The sequence below is a fragment of the Gavialis gangeticus genome, unplaced genomic scaffold (assembly GCF_001723915.1).
Source record: "Gavialis gangeticus isolate Ggan-Ray unplaced genomic scaffold, GavGan_comp1, whole genome shotgun sequence".
Taxonomy (NCBI): domain Eukaryota; kingdom Metazoa; phylum Chordata; order Crocodylia; family Gavialidae; genus Gavialis; species Gavialis gangeticus.
Genome location: NW_017729025.1, coordinates 16,819,447 through 16,846,297, shown reverse-complemented (window position 1 = coordinate 16,846,297; position 26,851 = coordinate 16,819,447). Strand labels below are relative to the sequence as shown.

The following is a 26,851-nucleotide window of genomic DNA, read 5'->3' as shown; positions in this document are numbered from 1 at the left end:
TCCTGCAGCTCCTGGCAGGTAAGTTTATGGGGGTGTGGGGGGAGTAGAGGCAACATGTGGGGGTCACAGTGGAGGGCATAGGTGATGTGTGGGGGAGCACTGTGGGGGGCATAACTTGTGGGGAGATTGAGGTGGTGGCAATGGCTCACACCGAGCCCATGGTATGGGCAGTGGGGCAGGGTTGGCAGCTGGGTTGGTTTTGGGGGTATTACAAGACCAGGGTGGTGCCTGGTGCCCGGGGCCGGGCCAGGTCAGGGCTGGAGCAGGCAGGAATGTGTGGTCGCAGGGGCTGACTGGGGAGCGGGACACAGCCATGGGTGGCTTGTCCTGGGAAGGCGGGGTGGGGAGGAAGGAAGGTGGCTCTCCACTGCAGTGTGCACTTGCAGGAAGGGGTCGGGCCCATGGGTGATGCCTCGGGGGGAAAGGGAGGACACATGCCCCACCACAAATTTCTGCACTCATAGGAGGGCACAGAGCCGCAGCCTGGCCAGACCAGCACCAGGCAGGAGTCAACTCCGCGGCCCAGTGGGCAGGACCTATGCTCACACACCCCCTGCCCCACATGCACACCCCCTTCCCCACACACACCTCCTGTCCCACACACTGGGGGGCTGGGGCCTGGAGGCAGGGGGCAGGAGTGAGGGGCACCAGCAGGGCTGAGGGGATGGGGGGCAACAGCATGGGCAGGGGCAGGGCACCAGCATATCAGAGCTGCTTAGTGCCACAAAGCAGTGGACAGCCACAGCTAAACCTGCATCCTGGTGAGTGGAGGGGGCAGGGTGAGCTGTGACTTTCCCTGATAAAAAACCCTAAATCAAACATCAAAATATATAGGTATTTAGAATTTATTTTATTATAATGATTGAGGTACTGGTAGGCTTCCAAATTGCTTGAAAATTGTAAATATATTGATAAAATGTTGTGTTCAACTGATACCTATATATATAATAGCATCTCATTTTAATTGCAAAAAACCCCATATTCTGGGGGTTTTAATACGAGAATTTTGGAATTATTTTTATCAGAGAAAACGAAGATCCAGCTTATGACCACTTGGTCAGGTCGTTTTCAAAAGTTCTGATAATACAATTCGCCAAACTACCATATGTATAATAGACTGTTTTTAGAAAAGTACAAAACCCCTCCTAATATTAATGACATGAGGAAAAAATCATGGGAAATCCTTTCAAAGGAAAAAATGATAGCTGAGTAATGTATGGGGATCCAGCTGTTTTTACAATATTTTGGTTACCATTTATTTTGGGGACTTGGGGAAAAAAACAAGACAGTGAACGATAACATATAAATGCGCACAAGTGGTAATATTTCTTAATATTTTGTATGTAAAGTTAAAATACGCTAATAGTGATAAAAGAAAATGATTAAAAATGTTAAAAACTGGCAAGAAGTATGTGCTATTTTCCACATCACTGAAAGTTGACTTTTCAGTTGTAGACTGCCACTAAGAAGTGCTGCACTTTGTTTGGTTAGACTCCTGACATGACGCAGGGCGGAAGCGATTGTTTGAACCTACCTCATATTTTGAAATGTGTTCTTCAGGGCTCCCTTTCTGACCAGCCAGTTGCATAGCTTTTACAACAGAGGTTTCAAGCTCCTGCTGGGATTCTTCAAAATTAGTCATGATGTCCTTTTCTGAGAGAGTCTTTTCTGATTTGGGCAAGACCATGTGTAGGTTATTCATGGCAGCCTGGGAAGAAAAATGCTGTTTTCAGGATGTGTGGAAGTATTGCTGCGAGGCATGTTGGCAATTCAGCTAAGAGGCTTTGCTCAGATTCTAAAGCTGTGAGTTTGACCCTGGTCAGCTGAATGTCCCTGCTACAGAAACTGTTCAGCTTAGGCAGGCCTGTGACCTTGTATGGATATCGCTAATTAAATTATTAATATATTTCCACATAATGTCACTCTGGCTATTCAGGATTGGAGATTACTTTTCTAACTATTCACTTTTTACCCTTAACAAGACTGCAGAAGAGTAATTCATATAATAGAAGTATTCTTTTTTTTAAATAGGTCCTAAAAGAAGTTTTTCTAACCATGCCTTATTAAAATGAGATTTTCTGTGCACCGAATTTTATTATGGGAAGTAATAGAGACCTCAGTTCTGTCTCTGGCTTCTTCAATTCGTGCTTGCAGCTGAGCTGTGTGAAAATGCTGGAGGGACACCTGGCTGGAAATACTCTGTGTCACCATTTGTAAGATATCTTCTGCTGCAACAACTTGTTCTTGGCATGAGGTTCCTCTGGCAATTAAGATCTGTTTCAATGAAAATCAATAGAAATCTGTGATATTAAATGCTGTCTGTATGATTTGGCATAAGAAACTGAACTGACAAGTAAGAACAATTTGGTCAAACACAGACCACGCTCTGCAATGACAGCCACTATGTTGCTGTGCAAAATATCAAGCTAGAGACAAAGCTGTTTTCATTCAAAAAGGAGGTATAACAAGCAGGTTATCAACCATTTGATTTGATACTCATATTTAACCTCTCCTCCACTTCCATGGTTGTATTTCTTCTCATATTATTTACCTCAGCATGACACTTTACATTTCTTTGCCTCACAATCAATATTTTAAAAATATGCTTGCATACTTATAGCCTCATAATCAACATACAAGCCATGACCATTTGGACATGCATGGCCATGAAGTAAACCAGAAGTCTCATATGAGCAAAGTTCCCAGTGCCCCAATTTTCCTGCAGGCCAGGGTTTCAAGCATGCCATAAGCTGTTCAGCAACTGCCTTGAATATTTTTATGCACAACTCACACTGCTGTGTTTGAATATTTATCAGTAGCTGTCCTTATTAGAGTTGCTTTGGTCTATGAATATTCAACTTATTTTGAGTTTGAAACTATCAATTACCATTCTTGTAATGACAATCACTGTATCATGCATAATTTCTACTTATTGTACTGCAAGTGATGCTAGGACTTGATCTTTTGTCCTCACAGACACATTATGTTACCAGTCCCATTGAAATACAGCTCATCTAAATTGGAAAGTACTTTTACATTTTTAACAAGCCCCTGTCACACTGAGCAAGGGGTTATTTTATAAAAGTACCTGCAAGCTGTGAAAATTCATGTTCAGGTTTTTAATATGCTCAGATCTTTTAATTTTGCAGAACTAACTCAGTTCATGAGTTCACAGACTTTACATGAAATAACATTAGGACTGAAAAAAAAATCTTGTCAACTACACTAAAACCCCTCCTCTCTCTTCACACAGTGAATGTTTCAGGCAATTTCCTATAACCCAGAGGCATAAATTAATAACAGACTTCTGCTAACTTCTGAAGTATCTTTTCATTGCTGGGGAAGATTCACACCCCTGCCAGAGCTCTCCTGCTCCCAGCCAAGTAGGACTGATGGAATAAAGGGCTTCCTCCCCAGGGGCTGAATGCATTGCCTGTGCAAGAAAAGTCTCACCAGTATTCATCACACTCTCACCTCATTAATTGTCAGTGTATTTGCCTGCTGGGAATGCTAGGTAGGGAGTATGCTGGTTTACTGAGGAGTAGTACCTTATATCATTCAGCAACAAGCAGCCGAAGCATGGTACTGACAGCCTTTCCATCAGCTAAGGATGCTAATATTTGGGAAAAGACAATTACCAGGAAGAGGTATTCAGGGGTCCAATAGGACTGATCCTGATAAGCAGTGCTGGACAACAGTCCTAAACCTAGAAACATTAGAGCATCCCCTTTCCTTCATTAACCACTTTATGAAACAAAATCCAACCTCCCTTCTGCTTTATTTAGAGCAGCTTATTTCACTGAAAACTTTGAAATGCTATCCAAAGTATAAGAATCCGATGGACCATATTTTAATATTTATATGTATGTTTCTACCTGTAAGGATTCCTCTGCTGCAGGTTCCACGCATCCTTCCTGCTTTACCTTATCAAGAAGGCATTCGGTTTCTGTAACCCAGTTTTCCACTCCATCAAGAAGCTCTTCAATCTTACCCACCCTGGGCAGCAGGTCAGTGGCCTGTTCAGCTGCATCTTCTTTCTTTTCTCTAACCTGTGAATATGGAAGATTTAGGCTCTTGGCTATTTTAGCACTTGTAACATGCTCAAAATGAACTTCTCCCTTCGTCACCAGCATTTAGTCAACATATGGACAGCATTTTGGATCTTAATACCAGAAGAGTTTTGGGAAGCTGAGAATGGACAAGAGATGTGGCCCCCAGAAACGTGGTACCACATTTCCAGTTGATAGATAACACCGAAATTCCAGTGCATCTATCATGGTTAAGGGAAAGCTTTACCTCTCCGTTCTGAATATGTCTCCTAATAGCCTCTGTTGAAATTGCTACTGTATTACTGACTGTATCTAGAAACGATTCTGCAGGAGGCACAGCTTTGTCCTTACTGTCAGTAACTTGCTTCATTTGCTCTTCTTGCATTCTCAGTAATCTCATCTCCTGTGAAAATGGTGCATAGCATTTTTATGCTATCAGATATGGCCACAACCATATCATTAATAAAAGTTACTTGAAGGGCATAGAGTTACTTTAAAACATGGAGCTCTATTATGTTCTCAACTATATCTCTATCTATATCAATCTATATAACTCTATATCTATATATATAACATTATTACAGAATACAATAATATATAGGTAGATAGATATATCTGTATCTATATATTATTGTATTCTGTAATAATGATACTCTTATGAAAATATTCTCTAAGTTTAACAGGGGAAAAATCAAGAAGCTTCTATGGACGTTAATCTGATTCGATAGCAAGTCCTCAAAAACTCCACAGAGTAAGTTTCTCTGATGAGTTAACCTGGTATAGCCCAGTAAATGTCAATGGAGCCAGCCAGTTTACACCAGGTGAGAAGGAGCCCCATACAATTTAGCGTACCCACCAGTCTAACTAGAACTTAATAGAAAAGTTTATCCTGTTACATGATATATTTTTATAGATGGGTTTAAAGTTCTATAGAAAATATAACATTTCAAAAAGAAATCTAAGGGATTTTTACAGAAAGAAACACAATTAAGTGCAACTAGGGACCTGGTATTGTCTGCTTTTCTGTCTTTAAAACTGGTAAATAATCTTGCACTCAATTCAGTGTTATCTGCAGTTAACAAACTGACAAGTATATGCAGTATTCAGAAAATGTAATTTTGAAGTGGAAATTTTAAAAAATTGTGTCAGGAAAGGAAAATGGAAACACAGTAACTTACAAACTGTGTTCTCTTGATAAATTTAGCCCATTTCCTGTTTAGTTTCTTCAGCTCTTTAGAAATATTTGATCCCACGTCCCCATTGCTGACTTCAATTAAAAAGTTCCCAGCTTCATTTAAGGAACCATGCACTGAGTTCCAGGCTGACAGGCTCTCCGTGGAGATCTAGAGAGATTCATTGAAGGCATATTAAAAAGCATCCAAACAATAGCAATAATGACTTGCATATATAATGCATTATGTGCAAAATGATGCAAAAAGGTTGGCAAACAGAAACCCAACTACGTACCTTTCTAGGATGGCCCTTGCGTGCTTCCTCCAACCAAGTTTTCAGTAAGGGCATATTCTCTGTATAAGTACTCCAAGAAGAAAGTGCTTTCTGTAGGATGGCATTTACATTGGAAATATATTCTCTGCACATCGAAATCTTAGACTCCACCATCTTAAACAGTTTGCTAGTATATTGAGAATCACCAGCTGGAATATCAAATGCATTTTAACATGAATATTAGAAAAAATAATTGATTCGCATGAATAATTTCAAAATCAAGTTAAAGAATATTTTTCAGTCACTTGGAAACTGCCATTTTTTTAAATGGAAATTCTTCCATTTGGTTTTTAAGGGGATTAGTATCATATGCTTGGAAAACAATGAAATTAAACAAAACCAAAGTTCTACAAGAAATCACAGCACTGTAAAATCAAAATCCCAATAATGCCTCAGTTAAAGAACAGCTGTTAATATTAATCTATTTGCATGCACTTACCCAACATAGTAGTGGTTTTGCTTTTGTTTTTCAAGTCTTCACATATTTGAAAAGCAGTCTCTAGTTGAGTTATGATTCTTCTTTTCTCAATAAAATCCTGCCCAAAGCAAAAGGAAATCAGTATGGGGAACACTGACTGGCATGGAAACATGCAGGAAACTCAGATGAGGAATTCAAAAACACAAATCAACTAAACACAGGTCAAACCATAACAACAAAGCATCTACCACAGTCCCTCCTCATGCCCTTAACAGAATTAGGCCTATGATGCAGCCAGACCTTGCACAGTGCTACTACTTGAATGGACAATTCTAACTCCTACATGCCACTAGTTCAGGGGTGGGCAAATATTTGGGCTGGAGGGCCACTTAAGGAGTTCTGTTACTGGCTGGGTAGCCAGGGGAGGGCAGATGATCCTATCTGGCCTGCCAGCTGCCACTAGGAGCCTGAGGAGGAAGGGGTGTGCTCCATGACACTCCACTCTGCCGTAACCAGGGCCAGGCTGGGCAGCATGCAGACTCCTCTTCCCCCTTGCAGCCATCCCTAACCCCATCTGGTTTCCTGCTGGTGCTGCAGCTGTACACTCCTGGTACCACAGCTGCTGGCAGATGGGACAACACAGGATGGGGTGCAATGCGTTATGCCAAGAAGCCATCCCACCCACTGCTATGAGTCACTGCTGCGGCTATGCCACACTGGGAAATTTAGGAGCAGCTGCTCTAAGCTGAGCACCATCCCTCCCCGCTATCCCCCAGCAGCCTGCACAGACTAGTGGCATCATGGTGACAGCAGCTCATCACAGTGAGTGAGCAAGTGGGCAGGATAGCTATTTGGCATGCTGCATTGTGCCCCATGCTATGCAGGCCCGGGTGCCGGTGGCTGTGGTGCCAGGACTACACAGCTGCAATACCAACAGGAAACTGGGGCAGAGCGGGGATGGACAGTGGGGTGGGGTGGGTAGAACGGAGCAGTGTTGGGCATAGCCCTCCCTCCTCAGGCTCCTAATTGCAGTCAAGAGGCCAGAAAGGATCAATTGGCAGACTAGATATGGCCCATGGGCCATACTTTGCCCATCCCTGCACAAATTGTCTCAAAAAGACCACAGTGTGTGCACGGTAGGGTTGTTTATTTCAGAAATAAGGTCATAATCCCTTAGGGAAGGCCCTTGTTTTCTTTATACCTGGGAAGCACCATGAATACCTAATGTAGCCTAAGAATAATACATCAAAATAATAATTCATTTTAATGACGCACCAAGGGGCCAGAAGAATCTTATTAAATCTGAGAAATTTGGATTTCTCCCTTCATAGCCCACCACAACATGGGTTAATATCACTGACGTCTTCAGGCATGTATTGATTTTACACAACAGGTTGCCACACAGCAGTCCAATTTCAGACAAAATTCTCATTAATTGAAACCGGAGCTTTGCTTGTTAAGGATGGTAGTATTGAGCCCCATATGTGCTGCAATGAACCAAGCACAAAAGAGGAGCTAAGCCTGAAACATAACCAGACAGGACAACTCTTCCACCTGGAGGAGCATAAGGATCCATCCAGACTGAGGAGGAAGAGGAAGAGGAAACTGCAGCATATTCCCATGGTAAAGCGGCAGGTGGTGGCAGATCCTGCTGCTATGGATTTGTGACAAGTGGTAAAGCAGCTCTCCCACTCTTCCTTGGGAGAGGCAGTGGATTTGAGGCAGGGAGTAGGTCGCTATTGCTGGCTATCTAACTATTGCAAAGGAAAGGAAGCCTCCCACAAAAATGATGCCAGAAGAGAGAAGGTCAGGAGCAAACACAGCCTCATTGGAAGAGAGGAAGCGGCGAGAGAGGCACAGTGTGAGAGAACGCTTCGCAGCCTGTTACGGAGAAGGAACACTGCCTCATGCGTTTTCGCTAGAATCATGCCAAAACTCAGCACTTTCACGAGGCTTGGACTCCAGACCACAAGAAACGCAGCAATTTTGGCTGAGTTTTGCTTTGACGTTCTCAGATTTAAATAAATCTGAAACTTTTGTGAACTTACTCATGCAAGATCCAACCAAAAAAAAGCTTCACTGTAACCAAACCTGAAGGATAACACTTAATGGCGGGGGCCATGGATGAATCTGAACCATGTGGCTCCTCATGTGCTAGATCCAGACTGCAGGCCTTCTTGTTATGGGCTGCCAGAGCTGCTGTGTTGGCACCAGCAGTCAAAGAAAAAGCACCACCACTGATCAACACACAGGTGACTGGTAGGGTGGTATGAGGGGGCACATACCCCCCTGGGTTCGGTCCCTGACTTAGCACTGCTCAGGACAGGGCAGCTTTTTTGCTGCACAGGTCAATGGCATGTTGGGGACGGGGGGAGCACTAAGCCATGGCACAGAAGTATAGGAATGGATATGGGGCTTTTGGCCAGCCCCAGGCCCATCCACAAGTTGTGCCCCCCCAGACTCATGAGGCAGCAGTTACCCCTGGCTCGACATCCCCCACTATAACATCACCTTCACAGCTGCAGCTGGAGGTACAGTGCTCCAGCAGCCAGCAGTGATGGGAGCCAAGTGGCAGTAGCTTTAACTCCTTTGCTGCAGGCACCAATACAAAGGCGCCTTGCTGCTGGGTAGGTCAGACCGGTGGGTTGTATGTTTGATACCCCTACTTTACAGAATTCTTGAAAACTGTTTCAAGGAGATAGTGAAAAAAAATCTGTGGAGGGAGGATATTTAGAAAGAAATGCAGCATAAAAACTTGTCAGCACTGTTTGCAAGCACTGACAGGTGCTTGTAACAAGGCAGTCTGGCTCTTTAAGAGGGAAGAGACAGTCCCATTGTAGAAGCCCAGCTGTGGGCATCAAGCTTATGAGGGAATATCCCACTAACAATTAAAAACCCAAAGGACAGAGCTGGGGAAAGCCTGGATTGTGGGCAGGAGGTTGATTGCAACTCAGACAAGTTTGTCACCAGGGAGGGGCTATGCTCCGGGACTGGCCCAGAGCTCAAGAGCGTCCCTACTGCCTGGAGAAGGGATAAAAGCTTTGTCTCCTGGTTTGTTTGCCTGTTTGGTGCAAGGACTGTGTTTGTATTTAAAAGATTGGTTGAGGAGCTCCCAAGGGGACAAAGTTGGCCAGGCAGCAGGCATACCAATCTGCCAACACGACAGGCTCATTCTGGTGTAACGCGATGGGCACAACTAAGTGGCCAGGTTTACTTCATTCTATATGGGTTGAGAACAATAGCCATTCATTATTTATTTCAATTAGTAACATTGCCTAGTTTCAGAAAGGGCTTCTATGTGCTTATCATTGCTTTACAATGACACCTGCTGGATGGTCTTTCTATTCCAGTCTGAGAGCACTTTAGCTATGTGTGGCATATTTATCTACAGTGAAATGGGACATGGAGTAGCCAGAATTTTATAAAGGTATAGGTTGATTCTGAGACCCATGAGCCTTTACATAAACCCTAAACATTTTGAGCCAGACACGTTACCCCTGCTTTGAGAGACCCAATATAGTGGGAGGAGTGACATGAGGTTGCACTAGAGAACAATTACCAAAAATATAGTATTTGTAAAGCTTACATGCCAATCTGCCAGCAAGAGTTCCACAGACTCCTTAGCCCCATATTTAATGTTCCAGATATTTAACTTCGATGTCACTTCATCATATATAGCTGAGCACAGGTGGCAGTGATATTCCAGCAGTAGGCTGAAGTTTGTGAACCTGATATTGCTAAACCTGCAAAAAGAAGAGAGAGTTTTGGAATGTGAGTTAATATTTTGGGGCATAATGAACAATTCATTTACAAGAAGAGACCTCTAACTTTAAAATTATGTGAACTCCAGATATTACACCACACTGTGCAGACTGCAAACACAATCCCTTTCTGCTGAGGGATAAAAAATTCTAATATATTTAGAGTTAATTTTTCTGTAACCAATGATTTGGGCCACCTTAATTTCTGGACATCCACTTTAAGAAACAGGGACTGAGTTTCAGAACTCCTAAGCATCTGCCGTCTGAAAATCAAGCCTTGGTGGGGTGTCTCTCTCTCGCAAGCTCTCCTGTTGAAGATGTCCCACTTTATATAAATAACTGAATTTTTACTGGTGCAGGTGCTTGAAGCTTCCTGGCAAGTGCCCTGTCCACCAGCTATTGGCTATTTTGCAGTGGTTATGCTCTCTTCCTCTCTCCACTCTCTATGTTTTTAACCAGAAATTCTAGCTTTGAAAAGAGTGGTGCATACTTTTCTGCAGAAAGGTCTGATTTCAGCAAATTGACATTTTCTGAGAAAAGACCATTTCATCAGAACATTGACAACCAGCTCTGGGACAGTATCGTTATTCCCCTTTCCCAGGCAGGGAAAATGAAGAACAGATCATGCAGGAGGCAGGACAGGGTGGCACCCTACAGCAGTGGTTCTCAATCTCATTAGACTTGATGTACCTCTCAGAAAATACCAGCTCTTAGTTTTCCTTGGGTTTTTTTACTACTGAAAAATAACAGAGCGATTTTTGTGTTGTCAAGAACTCAGAAAGACCAGGGCAGGTTGGAATGTTTTTAAGACTATGGACTCCTAGTTGAAATCTCTGGGTTTATCTTGTGAATCATGTTTGCACACCTCACAGTCCTAACATGTGTGGCACCCTGCAGCATCCTTGAAAATATCTGAAGGCAGATCCAAGCCACTTGATCTGCCCCATGGACTTGAAGCTTTGGTGATATTTGATGGAGGCGGGAGGAGAAGACTTTGGTGACGGTCACTTTCCATGCCACCGTGGGGAGAAGCCATGGTGGCAGCTAGGTCCTAGGTTCTGCCTTCCCTCCTACCTCCAGCCCAAACTAGGTTGTTCCATCCCACAGCCTAAAAAAGTTGCCAATTGCTGGCCCAATTCATCAGATGCTATGAATGGATGTTCAAAAGGACAGGGTACCAATAAATTATATGATAAGCCAAACATCATATAGCAAATCAGTAGCAAAGTCAGGAATAGACTGCTGTCAGCTCAGATTGCCGACAGGATAGACTTGAAAATCACAACCTTCTTTTCATTTCCTCTAACTTCTCAAGTGGCACTAATGGCATATTCTTCTCATCTTTATTCTCAAATGATTGAAGGGTGTCCAAGTGGCCGGCAAAACAATCCATCAAGTCCTGAAAAAAGTAGTATCATTTAGTTATTTCACTGTTTAGTATTGTAGTTAAGAACATGCAATCTACTCTTTTATTATAGTAGGAACTAATAAAAACATTCATCACAGAATTTACCTTCATTTTTTGTTAATTAAAGCATAATTGTAAATATTTAACAGATTTAATCCAAAAGCAAGCATTTGCTTCAGTACAACAAAAATACCTCAGCATTGTAAACATCTAAATACAAGTGATACTGAATTAAGACTATGCTATCAGTGATTTTTTTTCTTTTTAAATTTACACTTATACTAGGGCTGTGTAAAACTTAGGTCGCTGATTCGATTCAGTGGAGAATCAGTCCAATTCAGCGGCCAAATCTCCAAATCAAATCAGGAGACCCTTTAATCTCTCTGAATCGAATTGGAGAGATTCAGAGAGATTCGATGATTCCGATACAGACACAGCTTTAAATGTTTTTTCTACATACCTCAAGGTACCAGGCTGCTCATCAATGCTGAGATGGTGGGGTGGATGGAGCATCCCATGGAAGCGAGGTGGGGTCCCCAGCATGCTTGGTGGTGGACCCGGTAGTGGACCAGAAGCACTTCCGGTCCACTTCTGGTTCTGCCACAGAGTGCACGGGAGACCCCCTTTCTGCCCCCTGGCTTGGCAACTGGTGCCTTCCAGGTCTGGGGGTGCCCCCGGGGATCCCCATAGCCAATTGCTGAGCTGGGGGGGCATCCACCTTCAAGCATGTGGAGAGGTGCCCACCCTCCTGTGGGATGCTCCATCTGCCCCTCCATCACAGCATTCACAAGCTGCACCTGGTACCTTGAGGTACGTAGAAAAAACATTTAAAGCTGTGTCTATGGCCGAATCACTGATTCTCCAAATCAGCATTGAATCTTCAGATTCGGATTTGGCTGAATCGAATCGGGACAGTGATCCAAATCAACAAATCAAATCACTATCCCCCGAATCAGGCTGAATCCAAATCAAATACAGACTGCTTCACACACCACTAACTTATACCCTTTGGACACACCACACTGCAATACAATTTTCAACAAATAAAGCTTTTCATTTACAAAACTTTAAAAATAAATATGTTCAGTTATGATCAGTGCTGTAAAATAATAATTTAAAAGTATTTATCCTTCTGATATCAATACCATATTAACTGTCTGATGTCAGGACTTGAGAGTTTGGTTGCATATCATAGGGGATGTGTCACAAAGTCAACTGCCAAAATCAGCTAATTAAAATGATACAATAACAATAAAGAAACACTATAACATACCACAGTGCTCCCCTATGAATGTCACTGATCAAAATATAGTATTAATATGTCACTGCAAACTAATACTAAATACATCTACCAGCTATACCACCTAGGAATTGCAGCTGATGAAAAGAAACATGCTACAAATAGAGGGAATAGTTACACACACAATCAAATTGCAAGGATGTGATCATGGAACTAAAGATTGCATGAATACCTAAACTGGCATGATACCATACATAAACAAGCTCAAAGGCACATTAAGCTCTAATTAGCATTCCCTAAATTTGGCATGCTTAAATTTGCAACCTTAATAAAGTGCTTTAGCATAGTTGTGTGAGTGTGCATGTGTGTGTAATTTCTGATATTCAAAACAGCATGTAGAGAAACCAGAAATTCTATCATGACATATCACACTGAAAATACCCATGTAGGTCATGGTGAGTCACAAAAGGTAAAATAATAGCAGACTCAAGGAACTCATGTAACTTTTTTACAATGAGATGCGTGTACTAACATGTTTTTTCTGATTAACTAACCTTAAATACTATAATTTTTTCTTTGAAGAGGGCCATTGCTTTACAGTGGTCTTGCAAATCAGGCAAATCTTCTGCAAGCAGATGCTCTACCTCTTGGAGCCAGAGCTCGATGCCATCTAGAGGTGGGGGTAACACACAGTCCAGCATTGTTTTCCATTCGTTAATCTAAAAGGAGAATACAAGTCTATGATAAAACACTTCTTTCTTAGTTTCTTCCCTGATTTTTGGAGGATTCATAAGGTCAACAAATAAAATGCCAAGCAACATGAAATTCTAACTACCTCAGATATGAAACTTGCCCAGAGTTGCAAGCAAGCAGCTGCCACTAACTAGAAGTCCCCTGAGCATATCTGAGGCCAGGATCTGTTCTAATTTTTGTCATCTTTGTACAGTAACAGGGAATTTAGTACTATATACAGTTCTCACTATATATAGTGTCTAGCATGAGGCTTTGGCACAGAAACACTTACCAATAGTTACTGACAATGTGAGGGCAACTCCTACAGAGTATTTGGTTAGTGGGAGCAGGGAGATGTTAGGTAGTATCAGTCATATCCATTCTCTGTCATGGTGCAGGGACCACTGACATGACTCTGGGCTGAACCATGCTTCTGTGACAGGTCAGTGTGATCAAGAAGCCCATCCAAGCCAAGGGAAAAAATATCTAGGCCACCAGATTCTGCAGCCTGCACCTTCCCAGGCTGCATCATTATCAATTAGCTGGAACTATGTCTAACAGAAAAAACTAAAGCCTAGACCAAAATTGGAGGAAGATCAGTTCCAGACTGTACCTTGCAGGACCCTGAAATCCCTGGTGACAGGGATGCATACAGTACAGAGGTGCTTCTCTTTCCCACTGAGAAATGGCCTGGCACACCAAGCACAGCTTAGCTGGACCCCAGGATCAGGGCCAATATCTACATTTACCATTGGAAATGCAGAGTTCCCTTTGTGCACTCAAAAGAAACAGCAGCACAGGTATGCCAGAGCATCAATTCCTGAGGTGAATGCTATCTTCATATTAACAACATAAAGAGCAGCTAGAAATGTTTATTTAACCTGGGAGGTTAGGCTATCCCATGTTTCTCTGATCTGCTGCAGGTCTTTACTGAACTCAGCCACGTTTCTTTTTGATGACAGCAGCGGCAGAAAGTCTCTTTTCTCTTGGTTAAATAATTCCACAAATGACAGCATCTCCTAGGGTCAAAATGGGGAGACAATTTATGGAATAAATATTATAGTATCTTTTTTCCATCAACTTAACGGGTATTACACACATGATACATGAGGAATTGTGACATGATGAGACCACTGAGACCAGTGCCACAACCATCTACCAGTAGCATTGGGACTTACAATATAGGTATCAAACCATAGCTAGATTGTTAATTAATGTAAAGGTTAATACTGTATATTGTTCCCAAATAAACATGAAGATATATATATATGTGTTAATTTTTCCAGCCCTGTAACTATTCAGCTGTATTAAAAGTGTTTTGTCTAATACTAAGCATAGGCCAATAGACCCCATAAATGCCTCTACTAAATACTCTTGTTCCCTGGGTTGTACAAAGGGAGAAAGCATTTACTCTAAGAAACAAGGAATATGCATGTTTTCCAGCATTCTTCCAGTGACAAAAACTGGTGTCAGACCAGCTATGCCAGGGGTGGACAACTATTTTGCGCGGAGGGCCGCTTACTGAGTTTCAGAAAGCCATCGAGGGCTGCATGACAGGCAGCCCAGGGCAGATTAATATTAATTTTATAAAATTTTTAGGGGCCCCACCGGCCGGATAGAATGGCCTGGCGGGCCGCATTTTGCCAACCCCTGTGCTATGCTATCACCATAGGAACTAAAATATATATATATGTTCTCCTTTTGGAAAATAAATTTTAACCTAAATTTTCTTAAGTCACTTTGGTTTAGTTACTAAATCCAGTGGTAGATATATGATTTTTATATTAAATTTAAAAGACTATACGATATCAGGAAAAGCTGTATTTTCGGCAGTTTGTTTAATATTACAATTTGCAAATATTACAGCATTCAAAAATGTCATTCAGATACTACTTACCTGATACTTCTTGCAGAGTGTTTCATTTTCTGTATCAATCAGCAACTTTTTTAACTTCATTTCTTGCATAGTCAGCCAGCCTAAGGCCTCTTTTACTTTCCCCTGGTAATTAGAGCAGAAAATTCAATTTTTAAAATTCTGCAAGATTTATTTGTAGTTTGCACTGAACCAAAAAATAGCATGTCTGTACATGGGTGGATCTAGGAATTTGAAAAGGGGGTGCAGATGGTGTGGTGCATCATAACATACAGTACAACTGTGAAGGCCTTGAGAGGCAGGGATGTAGGTGGCCCTGCACGGAGTAGGGTTGAATGGGAGTAGACCTGAAGGGCTGTGCATGAGGGGGGCTGAATAGGGATGAACAAGTGTAGGCCTGGAGGGCAGTTCCAGGGATGCATTGAGTAGGCCTGAACTGGGAGTAAATGTGCCCGCTGGGCTGTCTCTGGCCACCAGGTGGTGACTCGGGCCTCTCTTCGGATCTTATGCCTCTTCTGGACCCTCAGTAACCACGAGGTAGTTCTATCCTCCTGCGCAGTAGACCCTGTGCTCGCCTGCCACGTCTTGATGTTCCGCAATGGGCGGGACGGCTGGCGGGTCCCTCGGTGCCTGGGTCCGGCCCGGTGGTTGTTCACGGGGCTCCGCCGCCCCTACATCCCAGCCTCACGCCACCTTGCTGGGTCACCTTGATGACGTTCTCCGGAGGATCACCTCCTCCCAACTTGCACACTGACGCGACATTGGGTTGGGCTGAGCCCCCAGCCTGGTCTCACTCCTAATCCTGCCCCATGGGATGCTTACTCCCAGGAACTACCTCCTAGCTTCACTATGCCCGTACCTAAGTGCCCTCACCCTAGATTCCCCTCAGGGAATTTCGCCTGTGGCAGCCAAGACTCAGTGCTCCATCACCACACCCCGTGAATCTCCCTTCTCTTGGCCTCAGAGTTCAGGCCAGTCCCGCTAACCCTTCTGGGCCTCGTCAATGACCCCGTCTCCCCCTGACCCCTCGTCTGGGTCGTCACAGATGTTTGTCCACCGACGCGCCGTCCTTCGCCCCACCAGCCCGACACTCCACCATCGTCTTGAGGCTTCTGTGTAGAAGCCTCCGCTCTTCCCCCTTCATGTCAGTACTTGCTTCAGCAGTACCTGGTGAGGGATCTCGATGGGGTGCCTCTCTCTCCCACAGCCCAGGCTCCAGCTCACCAGCCTCCCCTGGATCCTCCTCCGAGGCTTGCTTCTCCGGTGGCATCGGCTGCAGTGCGGTTTGTTCCTCTGGCAGCGTCTGCAACAGCACTGCTCACTTCCCCAGCGGCGTCCGCAGCAGCTCTGCTCGCTGCTCCATCGGCAGATGCAGCAACACGGCTTGCTCCCCCAGCGATGTCAGCCACAGCAAAGCTTGCCTCTCCGGAGTTGCTTGTAGGAGCTCTATCTCCGGGCTATCTGCTCCTGCTGCTGCGGCAGCCGCCATTTTTAACTTTGCCGGCTGGCATCTGGTGCTGACGTCACCAGCCGGCCGTAGCTGTATGTAGATGTGGCTCACGAGCCATGCGGGTTCCTCCCTCTGTTCTCCACGTGCGTCGTTCGGGGCTGCAGGTAAGTACCCTCCGTTACTCCGCTTCCCAGGACAGTAAGTCTGTGTAGCAGGACACTGGGGTGCCTGCTACTAGTAATAGTGGCGTGGGCTCAGCTGCCAAACTTCAGGGCAGCCCAGGTGAGGGTTGCTAGAGCAACTGATTGGGTCAGCTGACCGCCAGGGGGCAGGTCCGGGCCTTTATAAACAGCCCAGGCCAGAGCCTAGCTAGTAGTTACCTTCTGGCTGCCGGAGGAGCAAGAGCTCTGCAGCGGAATCGAGCTGGGTCAAGCAGACTGATAGACCCAGCAGCTGTATCATGTTACAGGGTAGAGAGAACCCTGACCGGGAGGCTGGGCAGAAGAAGCCTGTGGGACCGGAGTGTGTGTTATAGCCGGTAGGCTTATTGTTCTGTTACAGCCGGTTGGCTTATGGTTCTGTTTAGTTCGTTGGGTATATCACCAGAGGACCGGGTGAGGCTGTAGGGGTGTGAGGAGGCCTCATGGGAGCTCCCCAGTAGTCTGGGGGTTCCTGGGTGCCCTGTACGGGCACAGAGCAGTGCCTGGGAGGCACAGCTGTTTGGCACCGGTGTGGTGCGGTGTGTGGGGGTTGAGACCCCAGCCCATGAGGGCGGTATTCGGCCCAGTAGGGTGAAGGACCCCAAGAAGGGTCAAGGGGCCAGGCACAGCTACGGGCCATCTGAGCCCCGGCGCGAGAAGTGCAGATTGGGACAGCCCCAGAGAGGGCAAGGGCGCGAGAAGCGCGGGACAAGCCCCAGAGAGAACGAGGGCACGAGAAGCACGGGACAAGCCCCAGAGAGGGCGAGGGCGCGAGACGGAACAAGCCCCAGAAACAGCGAGTAGCATGTGAAGCGCGGGACAGGCCCCAAAGAAGGGCAAGTTTACTGAGGGGGCCCCAGAGAAGGGCGAGTTTACTGAGGAGCCCAGAGAGGGCGAGGCATAAGACCCGAAAGGGGGGAACCCCTATTAGGATGCCCCAGACGAGGTGAGTCCAGGGGGAAGCCCCATAAGGGGGGGGGCGAGGGTGAGTGTAAGAGTCCGGAGTAGGGCAAGCACGCGGTTAGAGGCCCGAGGCAGGGCCAGAGCGTGAGGTCGGGAGCCTGAAGAGGGTGATTACACTAGCCGAACCACGGAAGGGGCGAGACAGAGCTTGTGCAGTGAGCAACAGGCCCCCAGGCAAGGGGCGAGTACATTAAGCGCGCTAGGGGTAAGCGCGCGGGTACAAGCCCGAGAGGTTAGGGAGCGCGGGACAGAACCCGAGAGTGCAGGGCGCGCAGGACAGAGCCCGGAGTAGGGCGAGTGTGGGAGCAAGGCCCTGGCGAGGGTGCGTATATCGGAGAGGCCCTGGCGAGGGCGCGTATATAGGAGACACGAGAACGTCCGGAACAACTGCGAGGCTTGGGGCGTGCTACAGGGGAGGTAGGAGGCATGCATAGCCCATAAGGCTGGGGTGCACCAGGTCACCCTATAGAGAGTAGGAGCCCGGATAGCTATAGCACCATGTCCAGGTGGACTAAAGGTAGCCTCCCGTATAAAGATAGATATATCATCAAAGACGTGGCGGGCAAGAAAAGAGGGTGCTGGATCACTTGGCACGGCAGGGGGGCGCTAGCGAGATCATGGCCGCTCCTGCGCCCTACTCCGTGACAGTCTGAAAAGCAGCGCAAGGGCCAGCCCCATGAGTAGTTGAGTGTGAGGATGATGATAAGACCCCCGGATGGTGCATGGTGTAGGGGCCCTAGAGTGGGCATAGTAGGAGCCCCATGTGTGGGGAAGAGAACAAGGTATGTTTGTGGATGCCTGAGGCCATAGTTTGGGCCAAAGGCTGAGTGGGGGGGGCCCAGCCAGAGAGTTAGGGGTGAGTCCCGACCCTGGTAAGTCCTCCACTGCAAAGAGGCCAAGTGTGGGTCGAAAGAAAGACCTAAAGGTTGAACACAATGACCTGCTGCTCCAGAGAGGGAGGGAGAGTCTCTGTGAGACCCTGGAGCACCAGTCATAGTGTGAGTTATGAGCATCATGAGGATGCCCTCTGCGAGGCATGGGTTGCTGTTGTGGGGGAGGTTTTGGAGCCACAGATTGTGCCACTGGCATCAGGGTGGGAAATGGGTAGCCTCCTGCTTAATTAAGACACCAATTATTGAACAAGGCGTGGCAGGTGAGCAAGGTGGGCAGTTACCTCAGAAACAGGTGGGCGAGCCAACCCCTAATCGGCCCCAGGAAGGTCCCCTGTTACAACAACATGTATTTTCCTTCAGACAAGAAGAAACTAGAAGTTTTATTAATATGCTAGGGGTCAAAAGTTATATTATTTGATTTAAGAGCAAAGCAAAAACATATAACTTTATTGGAGCGTGCATTAATTTGCTGTATCATATTTTATGTACTGAAAACACAACTAGGAAAAAAAATAATCAAGAGGTTATGTTTTTTAGTCCCGCTGTCATTAGAATTAAATGTACATCTCTTTCAGATTCATAAAACAAAATCTAGCTTTCTCGAGTATCTTGACAGTGCATCTAAAACTTCACTGAAAATTATTTCAAAACGTGAGTTAATGTTCACCTAACTTAATGTTTCCACACCTGAGTTAAGGTTTTTAGCTAAAGTTAAAAAAAGTCTGCAGGGCTATGAAATAGAAGCTACATTAAGAGGAACAGCTAACAGACAGCAACATTGCAAAAGAAGGATAGTCTCATTAGTGGAACGTTAAATCCATTTAAAAAAAGAGAGGGTTGTTAAAACCTGTGGAATGAAGAGTTTAGAAGGAATCGGGTAGGTAATAATGAGACATGAAGCCAATTGAGTCTTTCCCTGCTGCCTGACTAGAAATGCTGCTGCCACTGTCAGACCGCTAAGTTTTAAACTCTGGGTGAACCAGAAATTAAAGTAGGGTGCGAGTGCACTACTATTCCCCCCCTCGATCTGTCCCTGAATGCATGAAAAGAAATTAAGCCTCACTGCTGACCTGACACAAAACCAAATGAAACCAACAAAATGACTCCCCTTGATTTTAATGAGCTTTGGATCAGGCCCTATGAATACAAGGAAGCCAGCAGTTTCAAAGAGGGTGCTTGAAATCTCCTGCGTTCAACAAGGCACCTGAGGTCACAAAACTGTTCTACTTGGTCTAAATGTACACAGCATAGCTCCTAGGCTTTGAAGGAACAAACAAACTATATAATGAGGAGCTGAGATGACTTACTCTGAACTGCTAAAATCAGAACTTCTCATGGTACATAAATTTGGTACCTAAACTTGCCTAAATTTAGGTATTTCCATTTAGGCAAAAAGTGTTGAAAATTCTGGCTGGAATAAATATGGAAAAAAAATGTACTGACTAAAAAGTGCTGGTTGCAACAAAGCTTTCATCTACATAGTTAAAATCAACCACAATATGGCCTCGGCTACAGGAAGGGAGTGCCAGGCATAGTTAAAATACATTCAGTTTTGCCAGTGTATATAGGATCAAGTCAGGTTTTACAATTGTTTCTGTACTGATGTTGGCTTTGGAAAGGATGTATCGAAAGTCTTAATGAGAGTGATGAAGAGCCCAAAGAACATTTCTTTGATATAGGTCAATGATAAATTAAATTACATACCGGCAAATCTTCTTCAGTGACAGGGAAACTCCTGGAATACTGCAGAAACTGAGCCACATAAGTCATAATAGATTTTTCATCTGGATTAATAACATCCACATCTGCAAAAGGTAGCCAAATATTATTAACATCTTCCTACATTCTTCTAATCTTGAGCAAACAATTACAGATAATGCTGCAATTGTTAAAATATATAACTCTGTTTCATCAATTCTAGTGAGGCTTCATTGACAGAACTCAGCATTTAATGGGTTTTTCTTTTGGAATTTTATAATGTAGCACAGCAAACTAGAAAAGAGATGGCCAGTTCCTGAGATGACAAATATACAGCTTTATATTTTTTCTTCCATAGGATGTTTCTAAAATGGTTGCCAACTCAAAAGTCCTGATAGTCCAGGTTTACTGTGGGCTAGGCAGTAAAGGGCCTCATGTTTGAGCATTCTTATAAAACAAAAAGAAAGAGCAGCTTTACTTTACATCCTGACCATCACCATCATTAAACATTAAAAATTTTATTGGGTATAAATCGACAAAGGTCTGACAATATTAGTATCAGGCCTCAGAGCAAGAAGATGAAAAACAATAATTTACCTTCAGGTTCAAGGAGTCTTGGAATACTTAATTCATGTTCAGCAATTCTGAAGGCTTCCTTCAGGTTTTCTTTGTTGGATCGACACTTTGCTCTGTCCATGTCAACTAAATCTGGTCTTAAAGCATGGATGACTGCTAAAAAAGCCAGTCCATTCCTCCAGCTTGTCTTGAAATCTGCCACATTGATGGATCCATGCCTGCCCCCAAAATTATTATAAATATAAAATGTGTCATTTTTTTCTCAAAATGTCCAAGTATTCATTTAAGAATGCAATGTAAACTATATCATGTGTTACCTGTGGAACCTGTATGCTGTGTAAGCTGGGTTAGCCCATTATGCCCAGACAACTTAATCATTTTAACAAAATGTAAAACTGAAATATTCTTCACTGCTGAATGCCAGGCAGCTTTTACTTCTTACTCAGCACATCTACACAGGAAGTTTACTGCAGAGTTGCCTAATTAAAGACTTGGTGGCTACACATGTGGCCTTATTAGTACACAAATACCATCCTGCAGCAGCAATATTTAGTGCGGTGCAATGCACACGTAGATGCTGATGGGGCTGGCTAGCGCATGAGGATGCTTCAGTATGGGAGCTGCCTGCCAGCTAGCCCCGCTCTGCAGCACCCTTGTGTCCCAGCCAGCTCCTCTACAGCACGCTGAGGTGGGTTGGAGCAGCCCCAGGCTGGCAGGCTGACCCCCAGGGCTCTCTACCAACTGAGGCTGCTCTGACCCAGCTCAATGTGTTGCAGTCCCAGGTGAATGTGTAAACATGGCACCTGGGAGCAATAAACTGGTGCAAACTGTGCTGGAGTTTACTGCATCACACTAATTGCATATGTAGAGGTGCCCACTGTGTCCTTGAAACACCACTTCGAGGATTCATTTTTTCATGCATTTGAAGTAGCTATCTACATTTTGTAGGAAGAAAAGGAAGGAAGAAAACACTAGTATCAGCAGAAGAACATTCAGATTTGTTTTGTTTTACAAGAAAATGGAAGTTGGGGACCTTAGACCTTTTTTAAAAATTTCAACCTGAAAACATTTTGTTACTTCAGGAAACTTTTTTTTAGAAAACGCTAACTTGAAATAGAACTAGAAAAAATTTTAAAAATTAGAGATGAATCCCATAATACAATGAGCCAAATCAAAAGCACAAATTACAATGAGTTCTAAGACAACAACTCCTCGAAAATGGTTCAGGTTTCATGGAAAAATGAGTCTGGTAACTGAGATCATAGCATGAATTCCTGTAATCTCACTTGATTAAAATGTGAAGGCCTATTGATTTAGCAAAAGTATATTAAACTTACTGGGCACATCTACACAAGACAGTTAATGCGCATTGGACTAATTCTTCTGTGCATTAGAGCAACTGGCAAAAACTGCGCTAATGCACTAATGCACAGTATTAATGAGCAGTATTCATTAATTAAATGAATTAATAATTAATTAATGTGCAATATTAATTTAATTAATTGCATTAGCCCAATGGGCATTAAGCGCCACACAAAAAGTGTTCGTCTGCACTAATGTGCATTATACCACATTAAGTTTAGTACGTTTTATTACTTAATGCATTAATGAACGTGTAGATGTGCCTACTCTAATCAAATTAATCACTAAAGCTGCCAAGAGCAGTATAACCTCATTGTAACAAGTCTTACATATAACAAACTCCACTTTAACAATCCCAACAGCAGGATTCTTTTTTTTCATTATTATGAAGCAGGAAATTACCTAACCCTATTACAATAAGGTTGCAATGTAGATTTTAATACTGTTGAATGAACCAGGCAAAAAAAGGATAATTAACAAGAAGAGTATTTGTGTTTACACACAAACCTCGCAAACCCAACAAAACATAGTTAAAATACAGAAAAAATTAAAATTCAACTCCTGACAAATGTTGCAAGGCTCTACTGCAGGAAAAACTTTGCGTGCTGACAAATGCCCTAATTTGCTGTTAATATCAATGGGACATCAGTGGGATGATAACAAAAGGTGGCATCAGGACAGCTGGAAAAAAAGGGCTGAGGCTTTGGTAAAATTTTGTAAAAAGTATCTTACAAAGACACTGGGTCTTCAAGGAAAAGTAAAGCCCTGGTGGCAGGATGGGTCTCCTATTTCCTGGATGAATGCCCTAACCACTCAGTACTGGGGCTTGACCATGGGAGGACCCTCCCTCTCCTTGTGCCCCACATTTCCAAATTTATGCCCAGGTACATGCGTATGCGCACAACTAGTGCCTAGCCCACTAAATATGCTCAGTCTGTACATTCACACAAGTACCCACAGTGCAGAAGCAGAGCTCAAAACATCACTTGCATGGCTGGAAAGCTGCCACATAGGTGCACAAAAGGTAACAGACTTCCACAGTGGTCTTGCAAATGCACTTGCATATGCTTAACACTGAACTGCTATTGCTCTCATTGAAACAAATGTGACTGACTGCAGCTGGTAAGCCAAATACCAGCATAAATCTTGGTGGAATGAAAGCCTGAGTCATCCTAAACATAGAAGTCCTTAGCTCACGTGGCTCCTTCTTCTGGCTATTGAAGTCCTGTGGAGGGAACACACATGAGCTGGGATGCTCATTATTTCTAGACACTTTTTTTTAGACAAATTGTTGGATGATTCCTTTGTTTCTCAGACAACCAGTAAATGCCAATCCAACAGGATTAAAATGGGCAAATCATGCAGACGCTGTACTAAGAACATCACACACAGAACTGGGTCAACCGATAAAACAGAAAGCCAGAGAGCCAACTCACATCTCTGTGTTTCATTAGCAGAATTAGCTCCTAATATTTATAGTAAAAAGTCTTGTGTAAAAATGTTCAGACTTCAAATTCAAACCAAAGTTCTGTTCAAACTGATTGGCCACATCGCCTACACGCTGAACCGATCGTCCCTTCTTTTACACCTCGTCACCTCTGAGCCTCTTTTATACCTCACGTATGAGCCTTACATTGAACACTGCTCCTTTGCCCACAGCAGAAGGGCCTTCTTTGCAGATATCTTCCACCGTTTCTTCACTTTAGCACTTCTTTTAGGCGGTGGGCTTGCAGTTGCAGATGAGTCACCGACACTCGAAGAATCAAGAGAGGGCTGATTGTAACTACAAGCAAACGTGCAGGCAAGTTCTTCGATCTACCAGAGATGGAGAATTTAACCTTAATTTCAGTGAAAGGTAACCACAAATACCAGCTGCAGAGACCCCCTAATAATAAGATGGGATTTAATGATGGCTGAGGTAGCAGTCTATCACAAAACCTTGTCCTCAGTTCCTTACATCTTTGCTAAATTTGACGTTTGAGCGGAAATGTTCCATACATAGTGTCTGCCTCAAACATTTGGTCCTAAGCTACTTAGGGCCATGTGGGCATACACAACTCCCATGGGAAAAAACAGAAATCATGTACACATTTGCAGACAGAATTTAGGAGGTTTTTGATAGTCATTAAAAATATTGAGCTACATCATGCTGCTTTCAATCCTATTTTGCTCAGGCTTGTAAAATTAATTGAGTAACTATTTTAGAAGATGCAGCTATAAGATACAAATAAAGTGTGTTTGAGACCTTACTCATCTGAGCCAACATTTTAGGGTTTACAGCAAAACAACCTTACAGTTTGTGTTGATGCGTAACTCACTTCATGTAATGACCATAGAATTCCACAACTTCTTAATCCTCTTTTCCTCTGCTAAAATACTTTATTGCATCACGGAAATACTTACATGAAAATGCGATATGATTGTCCATATTAGGCCAAGCACAATGGAAGGTTTTCCTTCAATAATGTCAGCAACATGAATATTTATGAGCTTGATCTGGAAAAGAAGAGGTTCATTGTTTAAAATAAGGAAAATGTTCCAAAAGCTAAACTGACTTTAATTGGGAATTTGAAAGTTATTTTTAATACTTACTGATTTGTTCTTTAAAAATGCCAAGGCATTTTCTATGTTGCTTCTGCACTGGAAGGTGTTAAATCCTTTCTCCCGTGGCTAGAAAGTAAAAAGAACATATTACATCACTAGCTGCAATGATCTGTTTTATTTTATGTTGTCATTGTCCTGGAAAGATTTATGTTTGGTCCTCTGTGCATTTGTAAAGTTTTCTTTGACTTCCAGGATGCAGGATCGAGGCACTTACAAGTATTCCCGTCATCTACAGTGCAACTGCTAACACACATAAGACTTAAACACAGACATAAACCTTTGCAGGAGTTTGATCAAGGTGGGGCAGGAGGGGTATTATTTTATCTTACCAATTGTTGACCTGAAAGTATTTCCAACAGGTCCAAGAGCACATGTCCTTGCTTGATCTCTGTATACAGGTCTGAGATTACAGAAGAAGGTACACGCTGCAAAATAATGTGTTGGATACTAGTCACACAATATTTTATCATTTTGAAATCACCATTTTACAAAGGATCATTCATTGCTTCACTTCCTAGTTTCTTTAACAAAATCTACTTGTTTGCCTTTTTAAATTCAATTTACCATTTTTATTAGTTTCAACAGACTGCATTAAATGGATTCCTTTTCAAGTGTAGGGCCCCAGTTCTAGCAAGTAATCCTATTTGGAAAGTGTGTACAGGTGTGCTTAATTTTAAATAAATACAGCCAATTAATTTGGGGCACACGCTTAAATGATTACAGTACTTGAAAAAGAGTGAACTTAAGCATCGGTCTAGTGCTTTTCTGTGCTTCAGCCAAGAAGATTATGTTTCCAGCTACCCCCTTAGGACAGTATAATACAGCTCTGATGCAAATTTTCCAGTAACTAATTTTGAAAAAAGATGAAAATAAAGAAAAACAATTAGTTGAATGTTCTCACTTTTCACCAATGAACCTGATGGTCTTCACCTTTTTCCTAAAGGTAAGAGTCTATTCTCTTACAGGTTGAATGATCTCCTCCAAAGGACTAGGTTTGTTGGGGGACGGGGATGCAGTGGACAAAGAGAACCTAGGACCAGAGAGCCAAGAGCCATGTGCTGGATCAGCCCAGGTAAGCACTACGGTAGGCACTAAGGGGCCCAACAGACATCAGGACAGGGGGGTACCAAGGGCACCCACTGGGGGGCTTGAATGTCTCTACACTAATGCTAGGCGCATGGGGAACAAGCAGAAGGAACTTGCACTCCTGCTTGCAAGCAACAAGTTTGAGCTGGTTGGGCTAACTGAAACCTGGTGGGACCCTACTCACGATTAGGCGGTAGGCATTGAAAGTTATAGGTTGTACAGACGGTATAGAGTGGGGAAGAAAAGGGTGGGGGGATGTTGCTCTCTATGTTAAGGAGCAATATACATCTTCTATAATCAAGATGGGCTCAGAAGAGGGCCAAACTGAGGTACTGTGGGTTAGGATACAAAGGAGGTGGGGGAAAAGGGACTTGGTAGAGGGGGTCTACTATAGACCACCACACCAGGAGGATGAACTAGACTTGGACTTCTCCACACAGCTCTCAGAGGCCATATGGTCGAGAGATACAGTTGTCGTGGGCGAACTAAACTACCCGGACATCTGCTGGGAGGATCAGTCAGCCAGGACTAACTGCTCACGTAGGTTCTTAACCTGCATACAGGACCTCCACCTAATGCAAGAGGTATACCATCCCACTAGGGGGAACACCTTGCTGGACTTGATGTTAGCTACAGGGGACTACCTGGTGGAGGATCTGCAGTTACAGCAAAAGCTCTGTTGTCTGGCACCCATGGGGAATAGGGGGTGTCAAATAGCCAAATACGCCTGTTACCTGAGAAGCATCTTTGCCTGGTTGGGCAAAGATGCTTCTTCTACTCAGAAGTAAAGGGGCAAAGCCAAATAAGTAACCAAACTGCTGTTCTTCTCTCAGCCTTAGGTTAAAGCCTACTGTTATTTCACCAATACATCTGAAATCTTCCTAAACGTGGCAATGTATGTGTGCTATTAGTACATTGCTCGTTTGCATCATCTTTAACTTAAATGATGAATTCTGGTTTCATAGTGCAGCAAGATATAATTGGTGAAAAGTCGAACCCCACTTCAGGTAGTTGAAGGCTGCTATCAAATCC

The 26,851-nt window shown here is 43.7% G+C and overlaps 1 protein-coding gene across 1 annotated transcript in view; it reads right to left on the bottom strand.

Annotated features, from left to right (window-relative positions):
- SYNE2 (spectrin repeat containing nuclear envelope protein 2) overlaps window positions 1-26,851 on the bottom strand; it is a 352,391-nt gene that overhangs the window by 274,502 nt on the left and 51,038 nt on the right. The window contains exons 3-20 of the mRNA XM_019518445.1: window positions 25,063-25,158; window positions 24,722-24,799; window positions 24,533-24,625; window positions 23,763-23,944; window positions 20,789-20,985; window positions 20,198-20,298; window positions 15,012-15,113; window positions 13,996-14,133; window positions 12,937-13,101; window positions 11,021-11,133; window positions 9,560-9,716; window positions 5,995-6,091; window positions 5,517-5,704; window positions 5,228-5,392; window positions 4,297-4,452; window positions 3,876-4,049; window positions 2,116-2,274; window positions 1,535-1,708 (exon numbers count right to left, since the gene is read on the bottom strand). Of these exons, the coding sequence (XP_019373990.1) occupies window positions 1,535-1,708; window positions 2,116-2,274; window positions 3,876-4,049; window positions 4,297-4,452; window positions 5,228-5,392; window positions 5,517-5,704; window positions 5,995-6,091; window positions 9,560-9,716; window positions 11,021-11,133; window positions 12,937-13,101; window positions 13,996-14,133; window positions 15,012-15,113; window positions 20,198-20,298; window positions 20,789-20,985; window positions 23,763-23,944; window positions 24,533-24,625; window positions 24,722-24,799; window positions 25,063-25,158 (2,535 nt within the window). The remainder of the gene's footprint in view (window positions 1-1,534; window positions 1,709-2,115; window positions 2,275-3,875; window positions 4,050-4,296; window positions 4,453-5,227; window positions 5,393-5,516; window positions 5,705-5,994; window positions 6,092-9,559; window positions 9,717-11,020; window positions 11,134-12,936; window positions 13,102-13,995; window positions 14,134-15,011; window positions 15,114-20,197; window positions 20,299-20,788; window positions 20,986-23,762; window positions 23,945-24,532; window positions 24,626-24,721; window positions 24,800-25,062; window positions 25,159-26,851) is intronic.